Source organism: Xiphias gladius, chromosome 24, assembly GCF_016859285.1.
Source record: "Xiphias gladius isolate SHS-SW01 ecotype Sanya breed wild chromosome 24, ASM1685928v1, whole genome shotgun sequence".
Lineage (NCBI taxonomy): Eukaryota > Metazoa > Chordata > Actinopteri > Istiophoriformes > Xiphiidae > Xiphias > Xiphias gladius.
In genome coordinates, this window is record NC_053423.1 from 18884388 (window position 1) to 18904974 (window position 20587).

The 20587-nt window shown below is 42.6% G+C and overlaps 1 protein-coding gene across 1 annotated transcript in view; it reads left to right on the forward strand.

Annotated features, from left to right (window-relative positions):
* The first annotated feature begins 1347 nt into the window (after positions 1–1347).
* The window catches only part of ext1c (exostoses (multiple) 1c), an 80665-nt gene continuing 61425 nt past the window's right edge, over positions 1348–20587 (forward strand). The window contains exons 1-2 of the mRNA XM_040122104.1: positions 1348–1479; positions 11262–12651. Coding sequence (XP_039978038.1) covers positions 11705–12651 — 947 coding nt within the window. The 5' untranslated portion in view covers positions 1348–1479; positions 11262–11704. The remainder of the gene's footprint in view (positions 1480–11261; positions 12652–20587) is intronic.

Genomic DNA, 20587 nt, shown 5'->3' on the forward strand with positions numbered 1-20587 from the left:
GTCGACTGGCTGGTCGACAGAAAATTGGTCTTCAACTATTTTGTTAATTGATCGGGCTAATTATTCCAGTGATTTCCTAGCAAAACTTCCAAACCTTTACTGGTTCCAACTTCTTAATAGGCTGCTCTACTACTACTGATAATAATGATAATGTAGCCAATAATAAAATATAATAGAGTTTCAATTGTCAGGGTTTAATAAGATTTATTTGCTTAATTATTTTCAAGCAATCAGGGCATTTTTTTCTTTGTCCCCCCCCCGCCTTCACTTTTCTGTAAAAGCTGCCGAAGCCGCATTCAGACTGTTGACAGCTGTCACTAATCCTCAGAAAGCCTCTGCCCCGTTGTTCAGCGATTAGTCTCGCTCGCCCGTCCTGCTTCTCTCCCCACCCTCGGTTTCGGTTCGGCGCTGCCCGGAGACCGAGAGGCAAATCCCGAGATGGGATACTCTTCCAGAGCTCGACGATGAAATGAAACGAAATGGGGAAGCGGAGGGGGAAAGGCAGGAGCGCAGCTTTTTTTTTTTTTTTTTCCGGACGCAGAGCGGCGCAAGAGTCTCAGAAATGCCGGCCTCGCCTCGGAAACCAGGCTCCGTGTCACTTTCACCTCGGTTATCCCGGTGATGTTATCACGCCGTACCCCACAAAATGTGCGAGGGCACGGTCGTTGGGCGGCCGCGTAGCGTTTTCGGACGACGTTCGCCTCATCAACACGCGGTATATAGCGCGTATTGTGAAAAAAATGGTGCTCTGGTGGTGTATTTTAAAACAGCATCCTAGTCCTAACACCCGGCTGGCTCTCCGGGCCTTCCCATGCACATCCTCACAACAGGCTGCGGAGCACGTGTGTTTGCCTGCTACCAAAATAAAGGAGCCTAATTGGGATTTACTTTTGAGTAATAATGCATTAGATACCTTATTCACTTCACCGCTGGCCTATAGCCAACAACTCTCGTCTCATAGAATTGAAATGTTAAAACAACGACCCCCCCCCAGCCCCAGACTGGTGTCCCTCATACAAAGTTGCCGTCACGATAGTGGCCCCGGCGTTTACAGCCATGCACCTGAAACCACATTTTCCGCAGAGGCGACACGATCGCTATCTTCAGCCACAGTGAGCAGGAGACTACATTTAAAGGAGCCTGTAGAAACGTGACGCTCCTGCGTGTCGGTTCAATGCCTGCGCGTAATTCGGTGTTTCCAAAAGCGCTCCAGTTGCGCTGGGTCGCATCCAGATGTCTGTGTTTTTCTTTACTGTGAGACCAAGACGTCGAGGAGCCTCTGAGCCAATCGCTGCCGCCCGGGGGCGGGTCGTGTGTGGACTGTTGTAGATATGGAAAATGGACAATTTAACGCGCACGGTCATCATTCATATCCCGACGGGGAGACCTGCGCTCGCACGCTGAATTGATTCGCAAATGCCCGGCCGTGGTGTGAAAAGGAAAATTACCAGAGAGGGGAAGAGCGTGGTTCGCCAGCCGGTAAGGGCGAGCTCTGTGACGGGGAGAAGTCGGAGCGCAGCGGGGATCGTACTGGGTGATTTCTGTGTTCATTGTAGATGCATCCTAGTAATAACAGATAACCGGGTCTTTCTGCTGAGATTGTAGGTGGCTTTTTTTTTTTCTGTGTTCGGAGTTGTAGAGTATTCCTCATTTGGCTCATGTGGATCTGATCCTCTGGTCTAAAGGCATCAAATCAGCATTGCAAGCTCATTTTCCTGCACGCACAACGACACGCTTCATTGTCCGCTTACATATGGCAACAGCGCATGTTGCGATGGTTTAAAAAAAAAAAAAAAAACGGGACTGTGTCTCTGCAAAGTGCGTTTTTCACCTTGAAGCAGCCCTAACTGTTTTCTGTTCCTGGCGTGTTGCTGGTACGGCGCTCAGCCCGCGCACCTTTGTCACTCACGCCGCTCGGGATTTTGAGATCGGAATCACAAGTGTGTGTGAAGCAGCCCCCGAGATCCCACCCGATCAAAAACTAGCAGAGACCTCTTGTCTTACCGCAGCGATTGCACGGGGATACAAAAGAGCCAGAAGGTCATTGCAATCGGAACTCACCGTGAGTGCAACAGGGGCACTTTAATTCACCGCTGGGTTACGATGAGGCTGCCAGCCTTTATTTGACAGACGCAGCCTGTTTCGGTAAGTCCGGGTGGCCGGTGGAGCGTCGGGGTGGGATGGTGTGCGGTCCGTGGTGCTCTGACTGGGAGAGGTGCATGCCGGATAATAAGGGAGAAACCGACATATCGGCGGTTGAGAGGGGCGAGGGGGCGGCCGCACACTCCGCCTGGACATTGTTTCTACGGACGGCGCCCGGACGGAGCCTCCGTTTGCCCCGTGTCAGTGTGTTTTGCAATTTAACCGTGCGTCGAGAGTCGCGGAGGTCGAGGGGGGGGGGTTAGTGTTGACAGCCCAGGTGGACCGAGCTGTGACAGCGCCACTAGAGCAGGACGCACAGCGGTTCAGTGCGCAACTGTAGCCCCCTGATCCTGCTTTCAGGTGGACGGGAGAGTCCGAACGCTCCCAGCGCGGAACTGAATGAACCTGCTGCTGCCCCCCGCAAAGGATCTCCCTATAAATATGTGACAGGTACGCTGAATAGGTGGCGGCATGTTTTGACAGTCATACGGCCGAATGTATTAGACTGGGTGGCGTTCAAATACTTCGGCTGTGTCAGGGGCCGATGCATTTATAGGTGATTCTCATGCTGTCGTAGATAATGAGGCTTTCTCTGGGTCCTTTCGAAATCCCTTTGAGATCTCTCGGCACATTGATCTGCTTCTTCCACCGGACAGACGGGCTGCAGGTCACCCATTACTCTGCCACCATCCAAGCATATTAAATAATACCACTAGTTCGGCTGTCATAGTGTTTCTGTATGCAAAGTAGTGGCCAGCAGAATCACTTTAATCAGAATCACTTTAATCTTAAAGTACACTGAATTGAATCCCTTACCGTATTTTGCAGACACAAATGTACTAATCAGACTTCTACAGGCTACTGATGTATCACACCTGGGATACACTGACAGTATAATGCATGTGGGGAACAGTATACTGTGTATATCACACAATATAACATGACCTCCTCTTCACTTTGTCATTTTAAATTAAGTATTTCTCGAGAGCTGTAGGGAATTTCCCTTTTACTTGAAAGCTACTTTGAAGCATCTGTAACACCTTAGTTTTAAAACAAATACACCAGAGGGGTTGTATCTTCTTGATGCAGTCCAAATTAAAAAAAAAAAAAAAAGTACTTTGTTCTGGGTCTCGTTTGACTTGGATGCCCCCTTGCATTTTTGATATGTTAGCTAATAGCTCAAGAAAGAGCAGAAAGTTACCTGCTTTCACCTCCCACTAAGTGCTCCATGTATTCATGAATCCCAAAGAAACAAACAAGGCTGCTGGAGTTGAATGCAGCAATTAATTATGAGTATTTAGTTATTTGTTTGATGCAAAAAGATGGGGAAATAAAGTGCTGTCATTATCCTGGATGCTCTGAAAAGACTCTGGAGAGGGGGGATCCCGATGACAAGCTGTACATGGATTTCATCAGATTTATGGAATGACTTTATTGTAATGGCAACCCCGTCATCTTAATGGGATTTTGCATTCATGATGGTTCTGTAATACCCATCCTGGTGATTAAGAGAAGCACAAATCTTGTCTTGCTGAACCATTGGCCACGACAGGCAGTATTCGTATTCCAGAGGTGCAGGGCATTTCCATAATCAAGGCATTCATTAGAGGGGTTCAGAGTATCAGTGTGTAGCCTTTAAAAGCTATTAACCCTGATGGGTCAGGGTATAGTCCTCATGTATTCTCAGGCACTTTTTACTTTGTTTGTGCAAAAAATAATGTTCATGGTCAAGTTTGAGAGTAAGGGAATGGTATTAAAAATATAAATATTTAGTGTTTGTATATAGTAGTTCAGTATTGTTGTTCTAAATAAAATCCAAGGCAGAAACTGATTTTAAAAACCTATTTTCCACACAAGATTGGGAATCTTTTGAAACTTTAAATATCAGATGACAAGGACAGTCTACTTGCCTGGAATGTGCACCTTCTTCCTTATCCCAGGGTCAGATCGTATATCTTCCCCCTGTTGTAAAGGTCAGATTGTTTATGGGCCGATCTGATCTGAGTTCTGGGACAGGACTGCCTCCGGGCCGAAGCTGCAGAGATAAGACGAGTTGCAGGTAGGATGCACGGTGAGCAGGACCAGCTATTAAGGCCGATGGATTTCACTACTTGCTGTTTCTGCTGTGTTATCAGGTGCACGGCCAGGCGTCCTGAACACAGAGCGGCGTACTTGCTATATCAGAGTTTCTCAATAGGCTTTTCCACTCTACATGCTCGGAGCTGTGTGTCAGAGTTAGCTGTGATCTTTGTCTCTGTCTGGGCGATATAGCCTAATCTGCACATTTTCTGTGCCCGTAAACAGCACTGCCAAATTCGCAGCGCGAGCTTGAACCTCCTAATAATTGTTCCTACCCTTCTTGTTCATTCTGTTAATTAGCCCTTGTGGCGTTGGAGTGCAGCATATTGTTAAGACATAATTAATCAACCCGGCTTGTAATTATGCTGGGTCTGGAATGTGAGCGCGGTTGGGATGCTGGTTGCAATGCAAGGGCGTTCAGCTTGAGGTAAACATCTTATTAACCATGTCCCTCAGCATACGCAGAGCAAGTACAGTGTTATTGAGGTGGAGAAGAACGTGCTGTTATCCATATTACGAAAAATGGCCTCATAAAAGAACCAGCGCTTGATTAAGTTTATGGCCATTATAGTTCTGAGGTGGTCGAGCTAATGGAAAAATACTCTAGTAGCTGCATGGAGACAGCAAGATAGATTGTTTTTTTTTATACAGCAAAAAGCCATTTGTTCAGCACAAAACAAACTGTGCATATGGATGTGTGTATGTGTCCGTTTGAACAGTGTATGCATATGGTATGTCAGGGAGTGCAAGAGCATCTCCATTTTCGAAGGGCAAGTAGTCGGTGAGGACAGAAAATAGAGCATGGATCGCATCCCGGTTGTAGGCTTGTAATGCAGGTCAGTCGGGGGAGACAGCCTATTTTTTAAACGCAGCAGTATTTTCTTTGGTTCACCGCAGACAAAACTCTAACACTCAACCTGACTCCTGCTTGGGTCGTAGATAGCCAGAAAGGGATGGAAATGCGACCCTGCTATTATGCAGGCATCCACCATTGTCGCCAATAAAAACACACATAGTTAATGAGCACATAGACAGATTCCTAGCCATCCTATCCCCTCCAGTCACTATAGCAAAGAAACATACACTAGCACAGTGGTTCCGAATCGCCTGCTACAAGAAGTTATTTTTTCCTAATATTTGCCCATTGCTATTTTATATAATTATAACTGGCTTTAAGATTTTTATTAAATCATACCCCATTTTTGATACTTTTTCTAAACAGTAGATTTCATTATAACTGGTGGAGTTTGCCATTGCCACGCTGGATTCAGGTTGCCTTCACACACATGAGGGAGTCACAGGAAACAATGCAGCATGTAATCCAGCAAAATTTTATCTCTATATCTAATACCTAATATTTTGTACTGTTGTCTCTCTTTACACCATATGACAACTTTATGAACTTGATACAAACCCAACATTTCCTACTGCTTGCTTCACATTAAAGAGGGGGACTTTTATTATGAAGAAACCACAAACCACAGTGTGTTTATCATTGCGGCTAGTGCTGACAGTGATCAGTTATTAAAAAGGGATTAGCAAAACAAGTCTTTTTGGCAGTTTCTGACTGCAGATGAGTTTTAATTTTTATAGAGGAGAAATGGAACACGAAGCAGCCGCCACAGTGACAGACGGCACGCATCCAACTCCTCAGCAAAGTTACCAGCTCCTTTTACATTGTCTGGAAAAATACGCGCGCCGCGTGCAACATTACGTCAGGTCGCAGTTGTTCACGGTATGATGGAAGAAAGGCAGATTATTGACCAACTTCTTCATTAAAACAACACGAGTTTGTTTGGCTGCACTGTAACAGATATGCCAGTTACCCTTCTTGTTTTATTTCTGTCTGCACTTGTTGTTACCACTGTAACCACAGATGTCAAATCAACCAGGGCTTAAACACAACTTTAAATTATCCCCAGATGAAATAATCTGAGAACATAAAATGACTCTTTGGTCAAACTGCCCTCCGTTCAGTGACATATGCAAGGGGCAGACATGGACATGGCTTGATTTTAAGAGGTCACAAGTAGAAAAAAATTCAGGAATCACTGCAATAACACGAACAACGCAGCGTGGCTATCTTCTGGTGCCCACTTACACTGTCGCATCTCTCAGGTCTGTAATGACAGAGTCCAGGATTTAATTTTAGCTTGACTTAGCCTTTCACCTCACCACAAGATTTGTGTTTTCCTCAGAACACTTCATTTTGCTGAACCCAGCTTTAGGCCAGCAAAAACACACACATGCCAGATGTGTGTTTAAGTATAGTTAAGACAGACGCTCACACACACTCAGGCCAATACAGCCACAAAAAGTCACTGAAAGGCCTGCAGCCCCGCTGGTATTTGTACAGTGCAATCATCTAGGATTTGTGGAAGGTAGGCCTCTTTCATTCAGGTAGACTGTCTTTACAAGCTAACCATATCATCTGGAAAGGAATGGGAATTTCATTTTATCAGGCATTTGGCCCATCCAGTGTCAATTTATAACCTGCTCTATGTCACTGCTCAAATCATCTCCTACTTCATAATGCTGCTGCTGCTTCTCCTACGCTAGCAGTGACTCTTCTTTCTGGAGAATTACTGTAATGGTAATGGATTTCATTTTTGACTGATTACAATGTCAGTTGGGTTTAGCACTGATGCTATGGCCAGAAATTGAACAAATAAGGGAAAAGTCAATCTCCCCCCAAAAGACAGAAATCTCCTTATAAACAGTGTCCAATTTGGTGGAAGAAAAATACAAATTGACTAACGCTGAATTTTCTGCAGAAGGGCATCGTCAGTGACATCCATTTCAGAGCATGCCAGTTTTCATTTTCTATCAAAGCCTGCATAACCACAGTTGAATAAGCTGCTGTGTACACAAAGTTCAAGGGAGCTAGATTGGGTGACAAATTTAAATTCCATTTCTCTGAATGACTTATTAGCATAGTTCTGTGAAAAACTGCAGCAGGTAGAGCCTTGAGGGCTTCCCTAAACTCAAGGGCAGCAAGTGTAGGGACGGGGTCCAGCTGTCACCCATGAAATATCGATCATTAAGTCCTTCTCCCTCTTGTTGTTCGCTCCTTCCCTGCCTCTTTAAAGTCCTTCAGCCTCACCTTTTATTCCCATCGACTTGTTCCTTTCCTTTTAAGTACTGACCTTCCCATGTCCCCTAGATCAGACTATATTCAACATGAAGTCCAGTTTCAGAATTAAATTACGTTCCATAAAGAAGTTCAGCCCTTTAACGTTGTAATCCTTAACATTTCCATCCTGGTTGGCTTGGCGACTCCCGTTGTGACTGGTGGTATCAGCAACTGTGATTCAATACTTAAATATTTTTTCAGAAATACAACAGAGGAGCAACTTGAGCATCTGTTTACTGATCAGCCAAATAAACTCACGGTATTTCAATAAAGTCAGTCAGTAATAATTGTAGCTGTGGTCTGATTTCATGCTGCACACGGCACAAGTTTTCCACAAAACAGCAGAGCACAGTTAAGTTACCTTGCTGAGACGTTGGAGGTCTGTAGCTGTCTAAGGGCTCACTGTGGCTGCTCCTTCTTGTTCCATAACTCCCTTGCAAAAACTAAAAATGAACCATTGTTGAAAAAATGCCCATAAATGACCTTTTTCTTGTTTTGTAGGGAATTGCCTTGTCTATCAGTAAATGTAGGAAAGTACCTTTAAAACTGTAGTATGTTAGAGCGGTAACGTTAGGTCAGAAAACGACTATAGAGGTACTTTCTTTGCTGTGAGGATATGCAACATTGTGTAGAAAAGTTGGTCTAATGCATTTTTACATTTACATTTTTTTCTCTTTGCAGTGTTGACACATTTTCATTGCTTGTTTGGCACACTCTGAATGAACCTTCCTAGAAGTTTTTTTTTGCACTGAAGGTGAGGAAATGATCAAAGAATTGTTGGCCTTGCAGAGTGTAATCCCTCGTGTCTGTGATTAAGTGTTTTGTGTGCCTCTCTTCATCCCACCTTTTACCGCCCCCTTTTGAGGATGAAGTAGGAATAACTGAAAAAGCGGTATTGTTTTTAAGTGGAACCCTCCAGTCGGCTTAGGAAGGATAGGAATAGGAGGGGGGAAAGGGGAGGAGAAAATAGAAGGAAGGAACAATGGAAGGTGGAACAAGTAGGAGTTGAGGGAAGAAGGTATAAATGAGAAACAAATGACAAAGGTGGAATTTTAGAGCCCTGAGTCTTGCCCTCACCTTTCCTTGAACCCTGTCCTTCCACCTTCAGGCCCCTCTATTCAATTACCCTTGTGGCTTTTTCCAGTGCTAGTCACCCAACCATAATGATCCATCATTGATCCATGACAGAGGGACTTCTCTCACCACTTAACGCCACTTGCGTGTGTATGTGTGCATCCATAGCCGTGTGTCTTCTGGCTGATTTGCAGCTCCAAGGGTGTTGCCGGGCCCGGTCAGGTCCAGGCATGCCCTAGAGTTTCACTGGCTTACATTCATCATTGTTGCTTCTTGTTAATGGCCACACACTGGCATTGTACAGTTTGTCCTTGCGCATACAAGTAGGATGGTAGAAATCAACATTAACAGTGTTCAGCAGAGGCTTGAACAGCGGAGCTTTCAAGCAGATGAGGGAATTAATTTTTTTCTGGTTAGTCATTCAAAAATGGGTAGTTTCATGCCCTAATATCCTGTAATATTATATTCAATGATTATGTTCAATTCACATGTTATCCTGCATCCTCCTCTAAACCTATAATACCTCATTGCCTCAGAAATATCGTAGTGTAATTTTGAAATCAATTCAAATATGAACTTTAAGCTGCTTGTATTTGATAAGTTAAATGAAATGAAGAGTGTCAAGAGAAGGTTTTCTTTTACTGATATTGTGTTATTGTGAAATGGCAGTTTAAGCCCTCCTGTTGCTGATCCAACTATAATAGAGAGACCTCAGTGCATTTAAATCAATGTAAATACCCTAAGTAGACTTTTATTTTTGTAAGACAACTGCAGGCGGAAGGACAAAAGCAATGGCATCCTTATATGAAATTACTTGGCATTAGATTTGATAAGGCAACGGAATAAATACTTCATGCCCATCAGCATTACCGTCCTCATAACGATGCCTTCCATCACTTTTCTATTACACCTTCCTGCCATCACTATCAATTATCCCCATAACCACAAATCACAAGGACAGCGCTCGTACACATCCCTCACCGGAGTGTATCCTGAAGAAGATTGAAGTCTAATTATATGCGTTGGTGGCAGGGGACATAAAGCATGAAAAAAATAAAGAAAGGAAAATCAATGCCTTAACTAAAGGAGCAAGTGAATTATTGATGAGGAGTATGTAATGGGATCCCAAGTGTCTATTCTTCCCCATCATGGACTGCATGCTGCTTAGGCGGCTACAGTTGTAGCCAGAGAAGTAGAACCAAGGAAGGTGCCAAAAACCACCCACTAACATCGACACAGACAGATTAGCCGACCTGAATTATCTGGCGCAGTGTGGCAGACATTAGCTGCTGTGTTCAGACACACACAAAAATTCTCCAAAAGACTCCAGACTGCCCAGGTGCTCCGGCTACAGTCAAGCGACAATGTAAAGCACTAGTGCAGTCAGCGTTTCCTTTATCCGCTATTTCTTCTTCTGTGGTGATAAGTTTAAAATGTTCTCTCACATTACTTCTCACATGATTTAGCGTCGGAATTATATGTTTAGCGTTACATTAGCAAAGAGAAAAAACAATAGCCTAATTTATTGATGGATAATAACCCTGCATTTTAACTTTAGTTGCAGGATTTAGTTCTAATGTATGGACAGGAGAAAATTGTAGGATCCTTAAGTTTACTGATTCTGTCCAAAACTAATTATGATAGATATGGTATTCAAGCTAAAAACAACAGTTTTTTCTTTCCCCAAAGCTGAGGTTATCTCTACAAAACATATAGTATACATAGACAATCATGAATATAAGCATGTCAGTTTACACATAACTCTTTCTTTCCTCTACCTTTCTGAGGTGCAGAAATCAGAGAATGCATTGTTTACCCGCATTACCAGCGCGCTTTGTTTTATTGCAAGCAGAAGAGGCAGGCATCATTTCTCCTTGGCTGGAGAAGAGGCAGAAATGAGGAATGTGAATGAGGGGTAGAGAGCGAGCGGCCAGGTGAGACCTGAAAGCTGCCTTTGTGTGGCAGCTGGCAGTAAGAACACTGCCCCTTCAGTGTGAGGTGTTCTCCCCACACACACATACACAAGTATACTGTACATGTAGGGGTGTTATGGGGTGATGTTTGGCAAAAGTATGGGGCTCAAAAACGGTTGCAATTTGGCAAATGTAACAAAAAAAAGCCTTCTCCCCATCTCCCCAAGGTGAACGGACATTTCAGAGACATAAAATGGCTCTGTTTTTCCTCTGCATTTCCAAATCTCCATTTCAGATGCTAAACGCTCGCTTATTTTCTCCTCCACTGCACTTCAACTGTATCTGGCTCAGTTCAACTAGAGCTTGAAGAGCGTGATAATATCTAGTCCAGTCGGCCGCTCCGGGTTCAACACACTATCGCAAAAAAGACTATAAAAGAAGTCAGTGCACATCACAGCACATATGGCCAGTAAATATCCATCTTCATCACAGGAATTATGGAACGACAGAGCAGGAAAAAGATAGAAAGAAGGTGGACCCAATGAAGAGATGGTTTTGATGAGGGGGTTGGATACCTTTTTGAGAGAGCACTGAGTCGTTCTTTTCTCAGTTTTCCTTTTATGAGATCAAGCTGAGGAGCGATTTTGACCGTTTAAAATCCTCTGCTGCTTGTGAGACATTAACCAGCTGTGCTACTATATTGCTATTTGATAATAGGCGTGTTTAAGTGTATTAAATGTGAGTGAGCCTGCAGATTACATATGTCTTTCCAAAATGAAAAGCTAAACCTCATACCCACTGGGCTATCAAAAGTGTTAGTTATGGCATCTCTTGAGACAGAGTATGTCTCTGTGCTGGTTGCGAAGTGGCAACTAGGTCTGTGTACTGATCTGTGTTCTTGTTTATTTACTTCTCTCCAGGAGGGGCCCTGCAGACAGCAGTCACGCCAGGCACCATGAGGCAGCAAGCTTGGCCTGAGAGAGCGGAGAAATCACCCTTCAGCACTCTCAACCAGGCTGGGCAGCGGAAGAAATGCACACAGCAGCAGCACACACCGCAGCAGAGACACGCTAATACACACATCTGAGAGTACAGTGGAGAGCAAATGGGGAAGGCAGAAAGGGACTGAGAGAGGAGAGTCAGTAACTCAGATTGCGTCATTCTAAATGGCAAAGTGGCCCAGGCCACACTCAGAGGCAGTGATGTCCTTGTTAACACATTGTCCTCTGTTAGAAGCTCCTTGTTAGACGGCACAAGACAATCCTCCGCCCCTGTGAGGCTACAGAGCTGAGGGGCAGAGGAAAAGAAAAACAGAGGACGAGATAGAGACAGAGCGGAAAACGAGAGACTGTGACAGGCCCCCATGCAGGCGCGTAAGAAGTATGTTCTGCTGGGCTTGTGTGCGTGCTGCTGGCTGGTCCTCTTTTACTGGGGCGGAGGAGTCCAGCTACGTCTGCTCCGGCTGCTGACACGCCATCGGGGTGAGGTGGTGCGCCCCTGGCCCAACTGGACTGACCGGGCCTTCCTGCCCCGCTATGCCCACCTGGACGAACTCCAGACGGACCCGGGGACAGCTGAGTCGCCGAGACAGCGGCGACAGGCATGGTCCACCATTTATAAGGACAGCCACTGCCGCATGGAGACCTGTTTTGACTTCTCTCGGTGTCGTCGCAGAGGAAGAGAAGGGTTCAGGGTGTATATATACCCATCAGATAAAAACGATCGTGTGTCGGAAAGCTACAGGAAGATCCTGACATCTATAGGTGAGTCACGGTACTACACATCAGACCCCCGTGAAGCATGTCTGTTCGTGCTCGGGATAGACACCTTGGATCGGGACCAGCTATCAGGACAGTTTGTGCCCAGTGTAGATGAACGGATTCGTGGTTACCCGTTGTGGAATGACGGGAGGAACCACCTGATCTTCAACCTTTACTCAGGCACCTGGCCTAACTACACAGAGGACCTGGGCTTTAACATCGGCCAGGCCATCTTAGCCAAAGCCAGCCTCAACACAGAACATTTCAGGCCAGGCTTTGACGTCTCCATCCCGCTGTTCTCCAAGGATCACCCACAGAAGGGTGGAGAGCGGGGCTGGCTGGTGAGGAACACCATCCCGCCAAGAAGGAAGTACCTGCTGATGTTCAAAGGGAAGCGTTATCTGACGGGCATCGGCTCAGATACCAGAAACGCACTCCATCACATCCACAATGGGAAGGACATTGTGTCGTTGACGACGTGCCGCCACGGGAAGGACTGGGAGAAGCACAAAGACTCCCGCTGCGACCATGACAACCTGGAATATGAGAGGTAAGACGGGGGTCACATGGCCAGTGGGGAGGGCAGTAATTAGGTGATGTTAAAATGAGAAAATATGTGTGAGTCAGTGTGTCATTACATGGGCATTTGTAGTAAACAGAGAGTCAGGTGTTTTTTTGGGGGCTTTTTTTTAGGAAATACACAGTGGTGTTGTTCCATTTGCCTTCTTATTTGAACTTTACATGTTGTTTTATTGGTCTTTTAGATGTCAGATTTTCTACAAGCGGTGTCATTGGTATGCTTTTGTGTTCCACTGTTTATTTTTGTCTCTTTTATGGCTGTACAGTTTTTGACTGTTTGAGTTTATGATGTTTGGCAGTTGTTTTTTGAAATCACAGATTTTAGACACAGACTCAAGTCTCTGGAAATTTAGATTCAGGTCAATATTTACTGCAGTTCTCTTATTCTTGTGTAATTACATTTAAAAGTACAATGTGGTACAATTTAAAAAATACAATTAAAGTGGTTGTAATTTACTCAGCTTGCAGTAACTTACGTTGAAATCTTTTATTATTCAATAGATCTTACAGCATGAGAGACAAATTAGAGTATTCAACAAAAATGTGAAAAAAACAAGTTTACGAATGCACATTTCCTTTTATTTATTTTGGTGTTTACTGCTATGAAGTGGTAAACACCAAAGTAGAGCTAATTAAGTACAGCTGATAAATTAAAACTGAAACAACAATGTGTAATGAGACAAGGCAAAGGTTACCACAAAGAATGGCTTTGTGAAATATCTAAATACCTCAAAGAATAAACTGCTATTGGGTGTAGGGTTTTTGTTTTGTTTTTTGAACTCAGATTGTCCATTTTAAAGCAGTTTTTTTGCTGTTGTTGTTGTTGGAGAATGAACTTGCCATTTGCACTTTAGCTGAAATGGTATTTTGGAATTTACTGATTAGATGGTGGGTGGAGTGGATAAAAGACATTGGGAAGTGAGATTGCTGTGCTGCAATGCTGAGTGTGATGATTTATTAAAACCAATTAAGTTCAGCATATGACCTTTGCTATGCTTTGAAAGCAATTTATACAAAGACATATGCTGTTCAAATTTTACAATATAGAGTTTCCACTTCAGCCCTCTGTGCTGTACGGGTCTTTTCAGAGAGCAGCTTTCAAGAATGCAAGCACCATTGTTGAGTTAATGATGAAAAGCTTTAGAAAACACTTCCATCTGCCAAATACATGTTGCAACAGCAACTTGGTAAACATGTCTTATCCTCCGAGTACTTTTCATAGCCTCTCAATTACTTATAAGAGGTCAGGCACTAATTAAAAACAGATGGAAATAGATGCATACACTCAAAATAAGCTATAAAATTTTTTTTGCTTGTTAAAATCAATAGTCATCATCATCATTACTTTCCGAAATTCATCTTTGAGGTAAAAACCCTTAAGAAATAAGACCTCCTTTGTATTCACAGTGCTGTGCTATATTAATTATTCATTGCAAATGAGCTTCAGTGTAAACCCAAACACTGCTTCATATGTGTTCAATTTAGCAGCTGAGTGTTTGCTAGTTTACGTCTACGAGCTGATTAACTTGTAGTAACGTGGAGACTCTGAATGCTGAGGGTCAAGGTCCTGTACACTGGTGGTGAGGTTGAGGAGGACAAAGAGTGTCATGGTGCCTTAAAACATTACTAGGAGAGCAAAGGGATAGGTCTGTATTCACAAGGGTTGATATGTTGGGTTTAAAACTACTTTCAACGAGTGATAGTTTACAAATTTTATATAAAAGACCTTTTTGGTGGCTTTTTTTTCCCAAAGTTAACATTCCCCAAACCTAACACTGTTCACATGTGTTTACTGTAACTACGAACTATTACATTTTGATAATTACAGTGTTATCGATCTTGTAAAAAGTGGAATAGGTTAACACCCCATGGGCAATGGCAACAATCTCAAATGTCCATTATTTGTAGCATTACACTTTTCTAGTTGGAGGTACGATCCCAAAGCATTTTGTCTGACCCATAACTTAAAATGATATATTCAGTAATACAAGCCTAACTGTTATTATACTCTACTTAAATTATGTTTTGTGATAATGTCATTATCTTCTATCATTCCATACCATATTAATTACGTCATTGATATAGAGGAACAATACCGCCCTATAACACAGCCCCTGTGCATCAATCCTACTTACTTAACTTACACTTTGCAATGAAAGCCTCTGAAGCTGAAGTGCTGACAGAGCTCGGCATTATAAAGTCTGCGCCTGTTCATTCGTAGACAGATACCAAGAGCAGGATAGTCAGATGGTGCAGAACATTCATAGACAGGTGAAGGTGGATTTAACTAAAAGTGAGAGCCAGAATGATGAAAGAACGAGAGAAAGGAGTTAGAGCCGCACCGGTCTTTCTGTTAAACCATGACTAAATCAGTGTATGGCAATGAGAATAAGACCACCGAACTTTGAACAGTGCCACTGTTCCATAATAGGTGAATAAACAAAGATAATTCAAGTGTTTAGAAGTTTTGCAGGAATTAATTTCAGTGTCTGATTCACACTTTGACGAACAGAAGCAGGACTAACTCAAGTGCAGGATCGAGGCCGACTTGTGGAAAGCTAAAGCTGTTGAAAAGTGTTTGAGATCACACACAAAAAAGCATTGTGTTCCTGAAACTTGATTATTTATATCCCTAGCCTCCTCACTGTGTGCTACACTGTTAAGGCCTGATCATACCAGAAGTGGCAGAGAGACTTGAAACGAATTGATTAATTGACAAATTATTTTAGCTCTACTGAGCAGTGCATTCACACAGAACTTGTATGTATAAGTGAAATGAAAGCTAGAAATTATAAATTAAGTTTACCTGAAAATAATAAAACTTAAAAGATTAGTTGCTTTTCGATTGTCCTGTACATTTTGTTTTTACATTGTAATGTTTTTTTTGGGGGGTGGGGGTTGTTTAACTGCATCAGCACAACTGAAAATGCTTCTCCTTTGTTGGACTGACCAAACGTTTTGGAATAAGAAAAGCCAACTGCAAAAACCAAATATAAATCTAAGCCATTGGGAGATGCATGTCGTTTTCAGGCGTTGTCAAATAAATGCTCCAAGCAAGTATTTTAAGACAATACAATGTTACTTTTCAGATATATTGTTTACCCTGGGATCAGCCGTTAGGAGTTGGTTCTGATCCAAGCACACTCCTAGCTGTGGCCTATAACTAGCTACTTTAGGCTTGTTTATATTGGGCAGGGCAGCAAGGGGATGGAGCTCCTCAACACTGTATGAATGAGCTCATTTATTCCACACATCCCAATACTCAGACACCTGGGTGGGCAGGGGGTGTGTGGGATGGGGAGGGGGGAGGATAGTTGGGGAGGTGGGGTGGTCCCATGTGGTATTTTGCAGTAGATTTGGATACTGCAAAGGCTCCGAGGGTGCATGAGTGTGAATAGGGGAGGCAATGTGAGAGACAGCTGCCGTTTGTAAGAAAAACACAAAAAGCTGGATCATTTTTTTCCCCCTCTCTCGCCTTTTGTATGAAGTCTCTTTCTCTGGAAACAGGAGGCTTTTAACCTTGGAGAGCGAGGTGTGAGGGAGGGTCAGGGGGGTACACCTCTCTTTTTGCATCCTTTGAATCTCATTGGGGAGAGGAGATGGGGATTCTTGAGGGTAGAACATGAGAACCGTGGAGACTGTAGAATCAAAATGAATGAAAGAAAAAGAAAAAAAGACAATTTAAAAAAAAAACTCCATGAAGCGAAGTCTCTGTGTGAAAACCAAGTTCAGGCCAGGTAGAGACGCACCCTCACCTTTCCATCTGTCTGCTGTTCTGGCATATTCTCCCCTGTTTTTGTTTTTTTCACTGTTGCTATCTTCCCTTTTCCTCTTTTAGATGCCTTTTTGTCAATAATCCAGCAACTGTACCTGTAATAACAGTCCATGTCACTGAGCAAGCACTTGTCTTTGTGTGAGTGACTGTCACTGCTATGTATGCATGGGCCTGTGTGTGTGTGTGTGTGTGTGTGTCTTAGGCTGTGTCATGGTCAATGAGGCTCTTAGGAGGTGGTACCAGGTTAATGAGCGCGTACATCTGGTACACCAGCAGATTAGCCCTGAGGGACCTGGACAAGACAGCAACCAAGGGACAGAGGGCACAAGGAGGAGGAGGAGGAAGTAGGGGTGAGGGGGACTCAGACGGAGAGATCAATGGACCAGTATGATGTCATTTTTCTACACAAATAAGAAGCTGAATGTACCACCCATCTTTTCAGACTAAAGAGAAAATTAATAGGGCTGTAAATTGATTGCATCTGAGGATAACATTAAGTGCTTTTATTGTTTTTACCATTAACGTCAATCAGTTTTTGGAACAAAGAAATGCTAAAATTTGGGGAAAAAAAGAACAAAAAGAAAATCTAATGATTTGGGTTTGTTGAAATAGGATTAGGTTTAATTTAAAATTATAGATACGAGAGAGACTATTGAGAGGTGCTAATCTCTGGTCATCACCGTTCCAACACTGTTCATTCCAATATGTTCCAGTACCAATTCAAACTAGAGGGTTGGTTTATATGGATAAGGATCAGTAGGATTTGGAGCATGTGAAATGATGTTAAAACCTATGGTCAAATATAATCCTTGGTGAACCAGTAAAAAAAAAACAAACAAACTTGTGAATGTGTAGAAAAGATTTGTATTTGAACATCTAACTGACATTTGTGCACAGATTATATCAATGGTGAGGTTACACAAAGACTTAATCTGAACATCTGACTTCAGAATCAAAGCAGCAGAACAGTTTGAGAACGGTGTGCAACACAGCAATCAAAGTTTGTGTGTGTACATCTGTGTACAAATCAGAAGTCAGTGTTTCCGCTTGCAACCTAAATGTGTGTGTGCATGTGTAATTTGTGCATAAAATTTAATTTAGACATTCCCAGTTTTCAAATTTTTTCTACACATTTACAAACTTGAATTTCTCATGGCGATGTTTTACAGGACTACAAGGGGGGATATACTGCACAACTATAGGATGTGAAATAACTTCTGAACATCATTTCACAAACTCATAATTTTAATCTTACATGTATTTGAGCCAGTAAATTTACACAAATTACATCATTTCTCATTCCCTCTAGACATGCAGCTAGACTTCTGCCTTTCACTTTCACATGAACAGTTTCTTTGAAAAAAAAAAAAAAAAATAGCTGAAAAGAAAAACAGTGTGGTCTTGGATTATCCTGAGTCATTCCCACTAGAACTAGACTTCTGTGCAACCTGTGTTCAACCCACGTTGACAGAAAGATGCACGTCCGCCCATTTAGACGGACCACTGTCATAGGTTTAAACTGCATCAGTGTGACAGTCGATACTAAAGACAGAAGTTTAAAGCTTTCCTAAAATATTCATTATATATACATGTATGTTCATTTGTTGGACTGCTGAATAGATGTAATACTGTAAAACATTATTTTGGCTTTATAAAAAAATATAATGTCTCCATCACTATTAGCAAAATAGTTTTAAAAACAGGTTAGGTTTCAATACCTCTGTCCCTGACGTTTCTATTAGCATAATTTTAGTCTTTTAAACTGTTGAATGATTGGTAAATGGTACGTGAAAATCCCATTAAAATCTGCCATAGGGAAAAAGGAATGTGAATAGGGACAGTAGGTACCTGGAAATACTTTTTGGGTCTATTCAGTTGGTGCGTAACACGGAGAGAGTGTGTGTGTGTGTGTGTGTGTGTGTGTGTGTGTGTGTGTGTGTGTGTGTGTGTGTGTGTGTGTGTGTGTGTGTGTGTGTGCGTTTGTGTGTGCATGGATTATGGATGATAGGAGAGAGAACAGAACGAAGTAGCAAAGAGACAAGTTGGAGGAAGGACATAGTGGTACCCAAGGCAATAACAGAAGCAAGACAGAAAGGAAGAAAAGCAGAATGTCATGTGATAAAGATTACAAAAAACAGGAAAAAGACGAAGGGATACCGCAGGCAACTTAAGGAAAAAGCGAGAATGAGACAGGGCAAGAGGGAGGGTGGCAGAGACAGAGAGAAAAAGAGGGAAATGGAAGAGAAGGGGATACTTGAAGCAAGGGAGAAGCTGTGGTGCAGCCTAATGGCCTAGTTTCCCTCACTTTAGAGAATTCTCTAAGAAAGGGAAGAGAAACATGCATTGTACAGCGAATTTAAATGAGCAAGAGTGTGAAAAAGGGAGAAAAGAGAGGGGTGAAAGAAAGAGAGGGATATTTCGGAGGTATAAAAGGTACCACAGAAAACTGAGATGGACAGGATTGGAGGCAGAAATTGAAATGAGCAGGAGGATGTGTAATGGCAAAATGCTCTACCTCTCTGTTTGGCTTAAATTGCTACGGTGTATATAAGAGCTTGTGTTGGAAACCGATGGGTCATTATTCATGACCCTCCTTGAAGCAACACAAGGTTAAAAGAGAAAGAGTGAGCAATCAGACTTTAAAACCTGGCTAACAGTTCAGGATGAATGCAGCATACTAATCAGACAAAACAGAACTGAAGGACTCCAAGAGTAACAATTAAATAGTATATTCGCTACGCTGAAAGTTGGAAGGAAATGCTTTAGAAATGCTCTCATGCATATGTAATTTGAACAGAAAATTTGCAAACTTGTATGCTGTCATGTAATTCCCACAAAGGTTTTCAGCGTGGTGCGTGAAAAAATGAATCAGCATTGCAAATGAAAACAGCGTCACTGTTATCTGCTGGCAGACATTAAAAAAAGGTCTAGCATAGCTGTGCAGTTACTACTTCTTTACATGCACAATTTAAATTAATATGAGGGCGTGTACACGCACAGTTGTGTATGTATGTATGTGTCTGAATCTGTAAACGGAGTACCCACGTGTGCGAATTTGAAATTTTGGCAAACCAAATAAGAAACACTGCAGCCCACTGTAATTAGGGCCTGTGAAATTGTACCTCTGAAGATGCTGTGGTCTGAGTGTGTGTATGTGGTTTGTGTGGCCCATGTCTGCTCTCTCTGTTTAGAATACTTGGAAATGAGAGGCAGCTTTGTGATTCTCTGGCACTTGTACAACCCATCTTCTGTTCTTTTCCTCCTTTCCAGTTCGTGTCTTTCTAATCCCAAACATCCGTCATCCTCCTTCCCCGTGCTTTTGTCGAGTCTCTTCAAATATACTTAAAAACTGAGGTTAAAGTCACAAAGTGCTTCATAGTTCAAAAACAGTTGCACACAGGGCTTGAAAGTAACCCTCTGTCTTACTAACCATTGTTACTGATGGACTTTGTTTTTCTTTAAAGCTGCTATAATCCATATTTTTGGATCAAATTACAATGTGTAATGTGAAAGAAGTTGCTCATAGTGATGAACCCACAGAGAATTATCACTGGACTCTGCAGTTCCCTGCGGTTTTATGCAGCGTTATAGCATCTTGCAGCTCATTGTTTTGGTTTTACAACCAACAACTTGAAAGTATTGGTTTGCTCTCGTCAGTGCCGTTTCCAACTACCAGAGCAGCTTTTTAATCCATTGCATGCTACCTGCCAAGCACCAAAAGACAGACAGACAAAATTAGAACCTAAAGAGCCAGATACCATATTGGCCTGAAGATAATTCCTTTTTTTCCAACATCTGTTTTGGAGAAAGACTTTTTGAGGATAGAAAACACTTTTACACTTGTCCTGTTGGGAAAATTTCCCTCAGATACCATTAATCCAAGAGGAAAGACCTCATCATGATGGCTTTTCTCTCATAAGGGAAACTTGAAATACAGTAATACATAGAACCTACATTTATGCATCTTCTCTATCAGTCACATACTCACACAGTCTTCCATCAGACTCTTGGAAGGTCTTCGTGGGTCCAAACTTTGGAACCGAGCCAAAACATCCCCGTGGAAAACCTACCCGAAACCAACATGCATAAATTAATTTTCAAAAAAGAGAGACCTGATCCATAGAGGACCCGG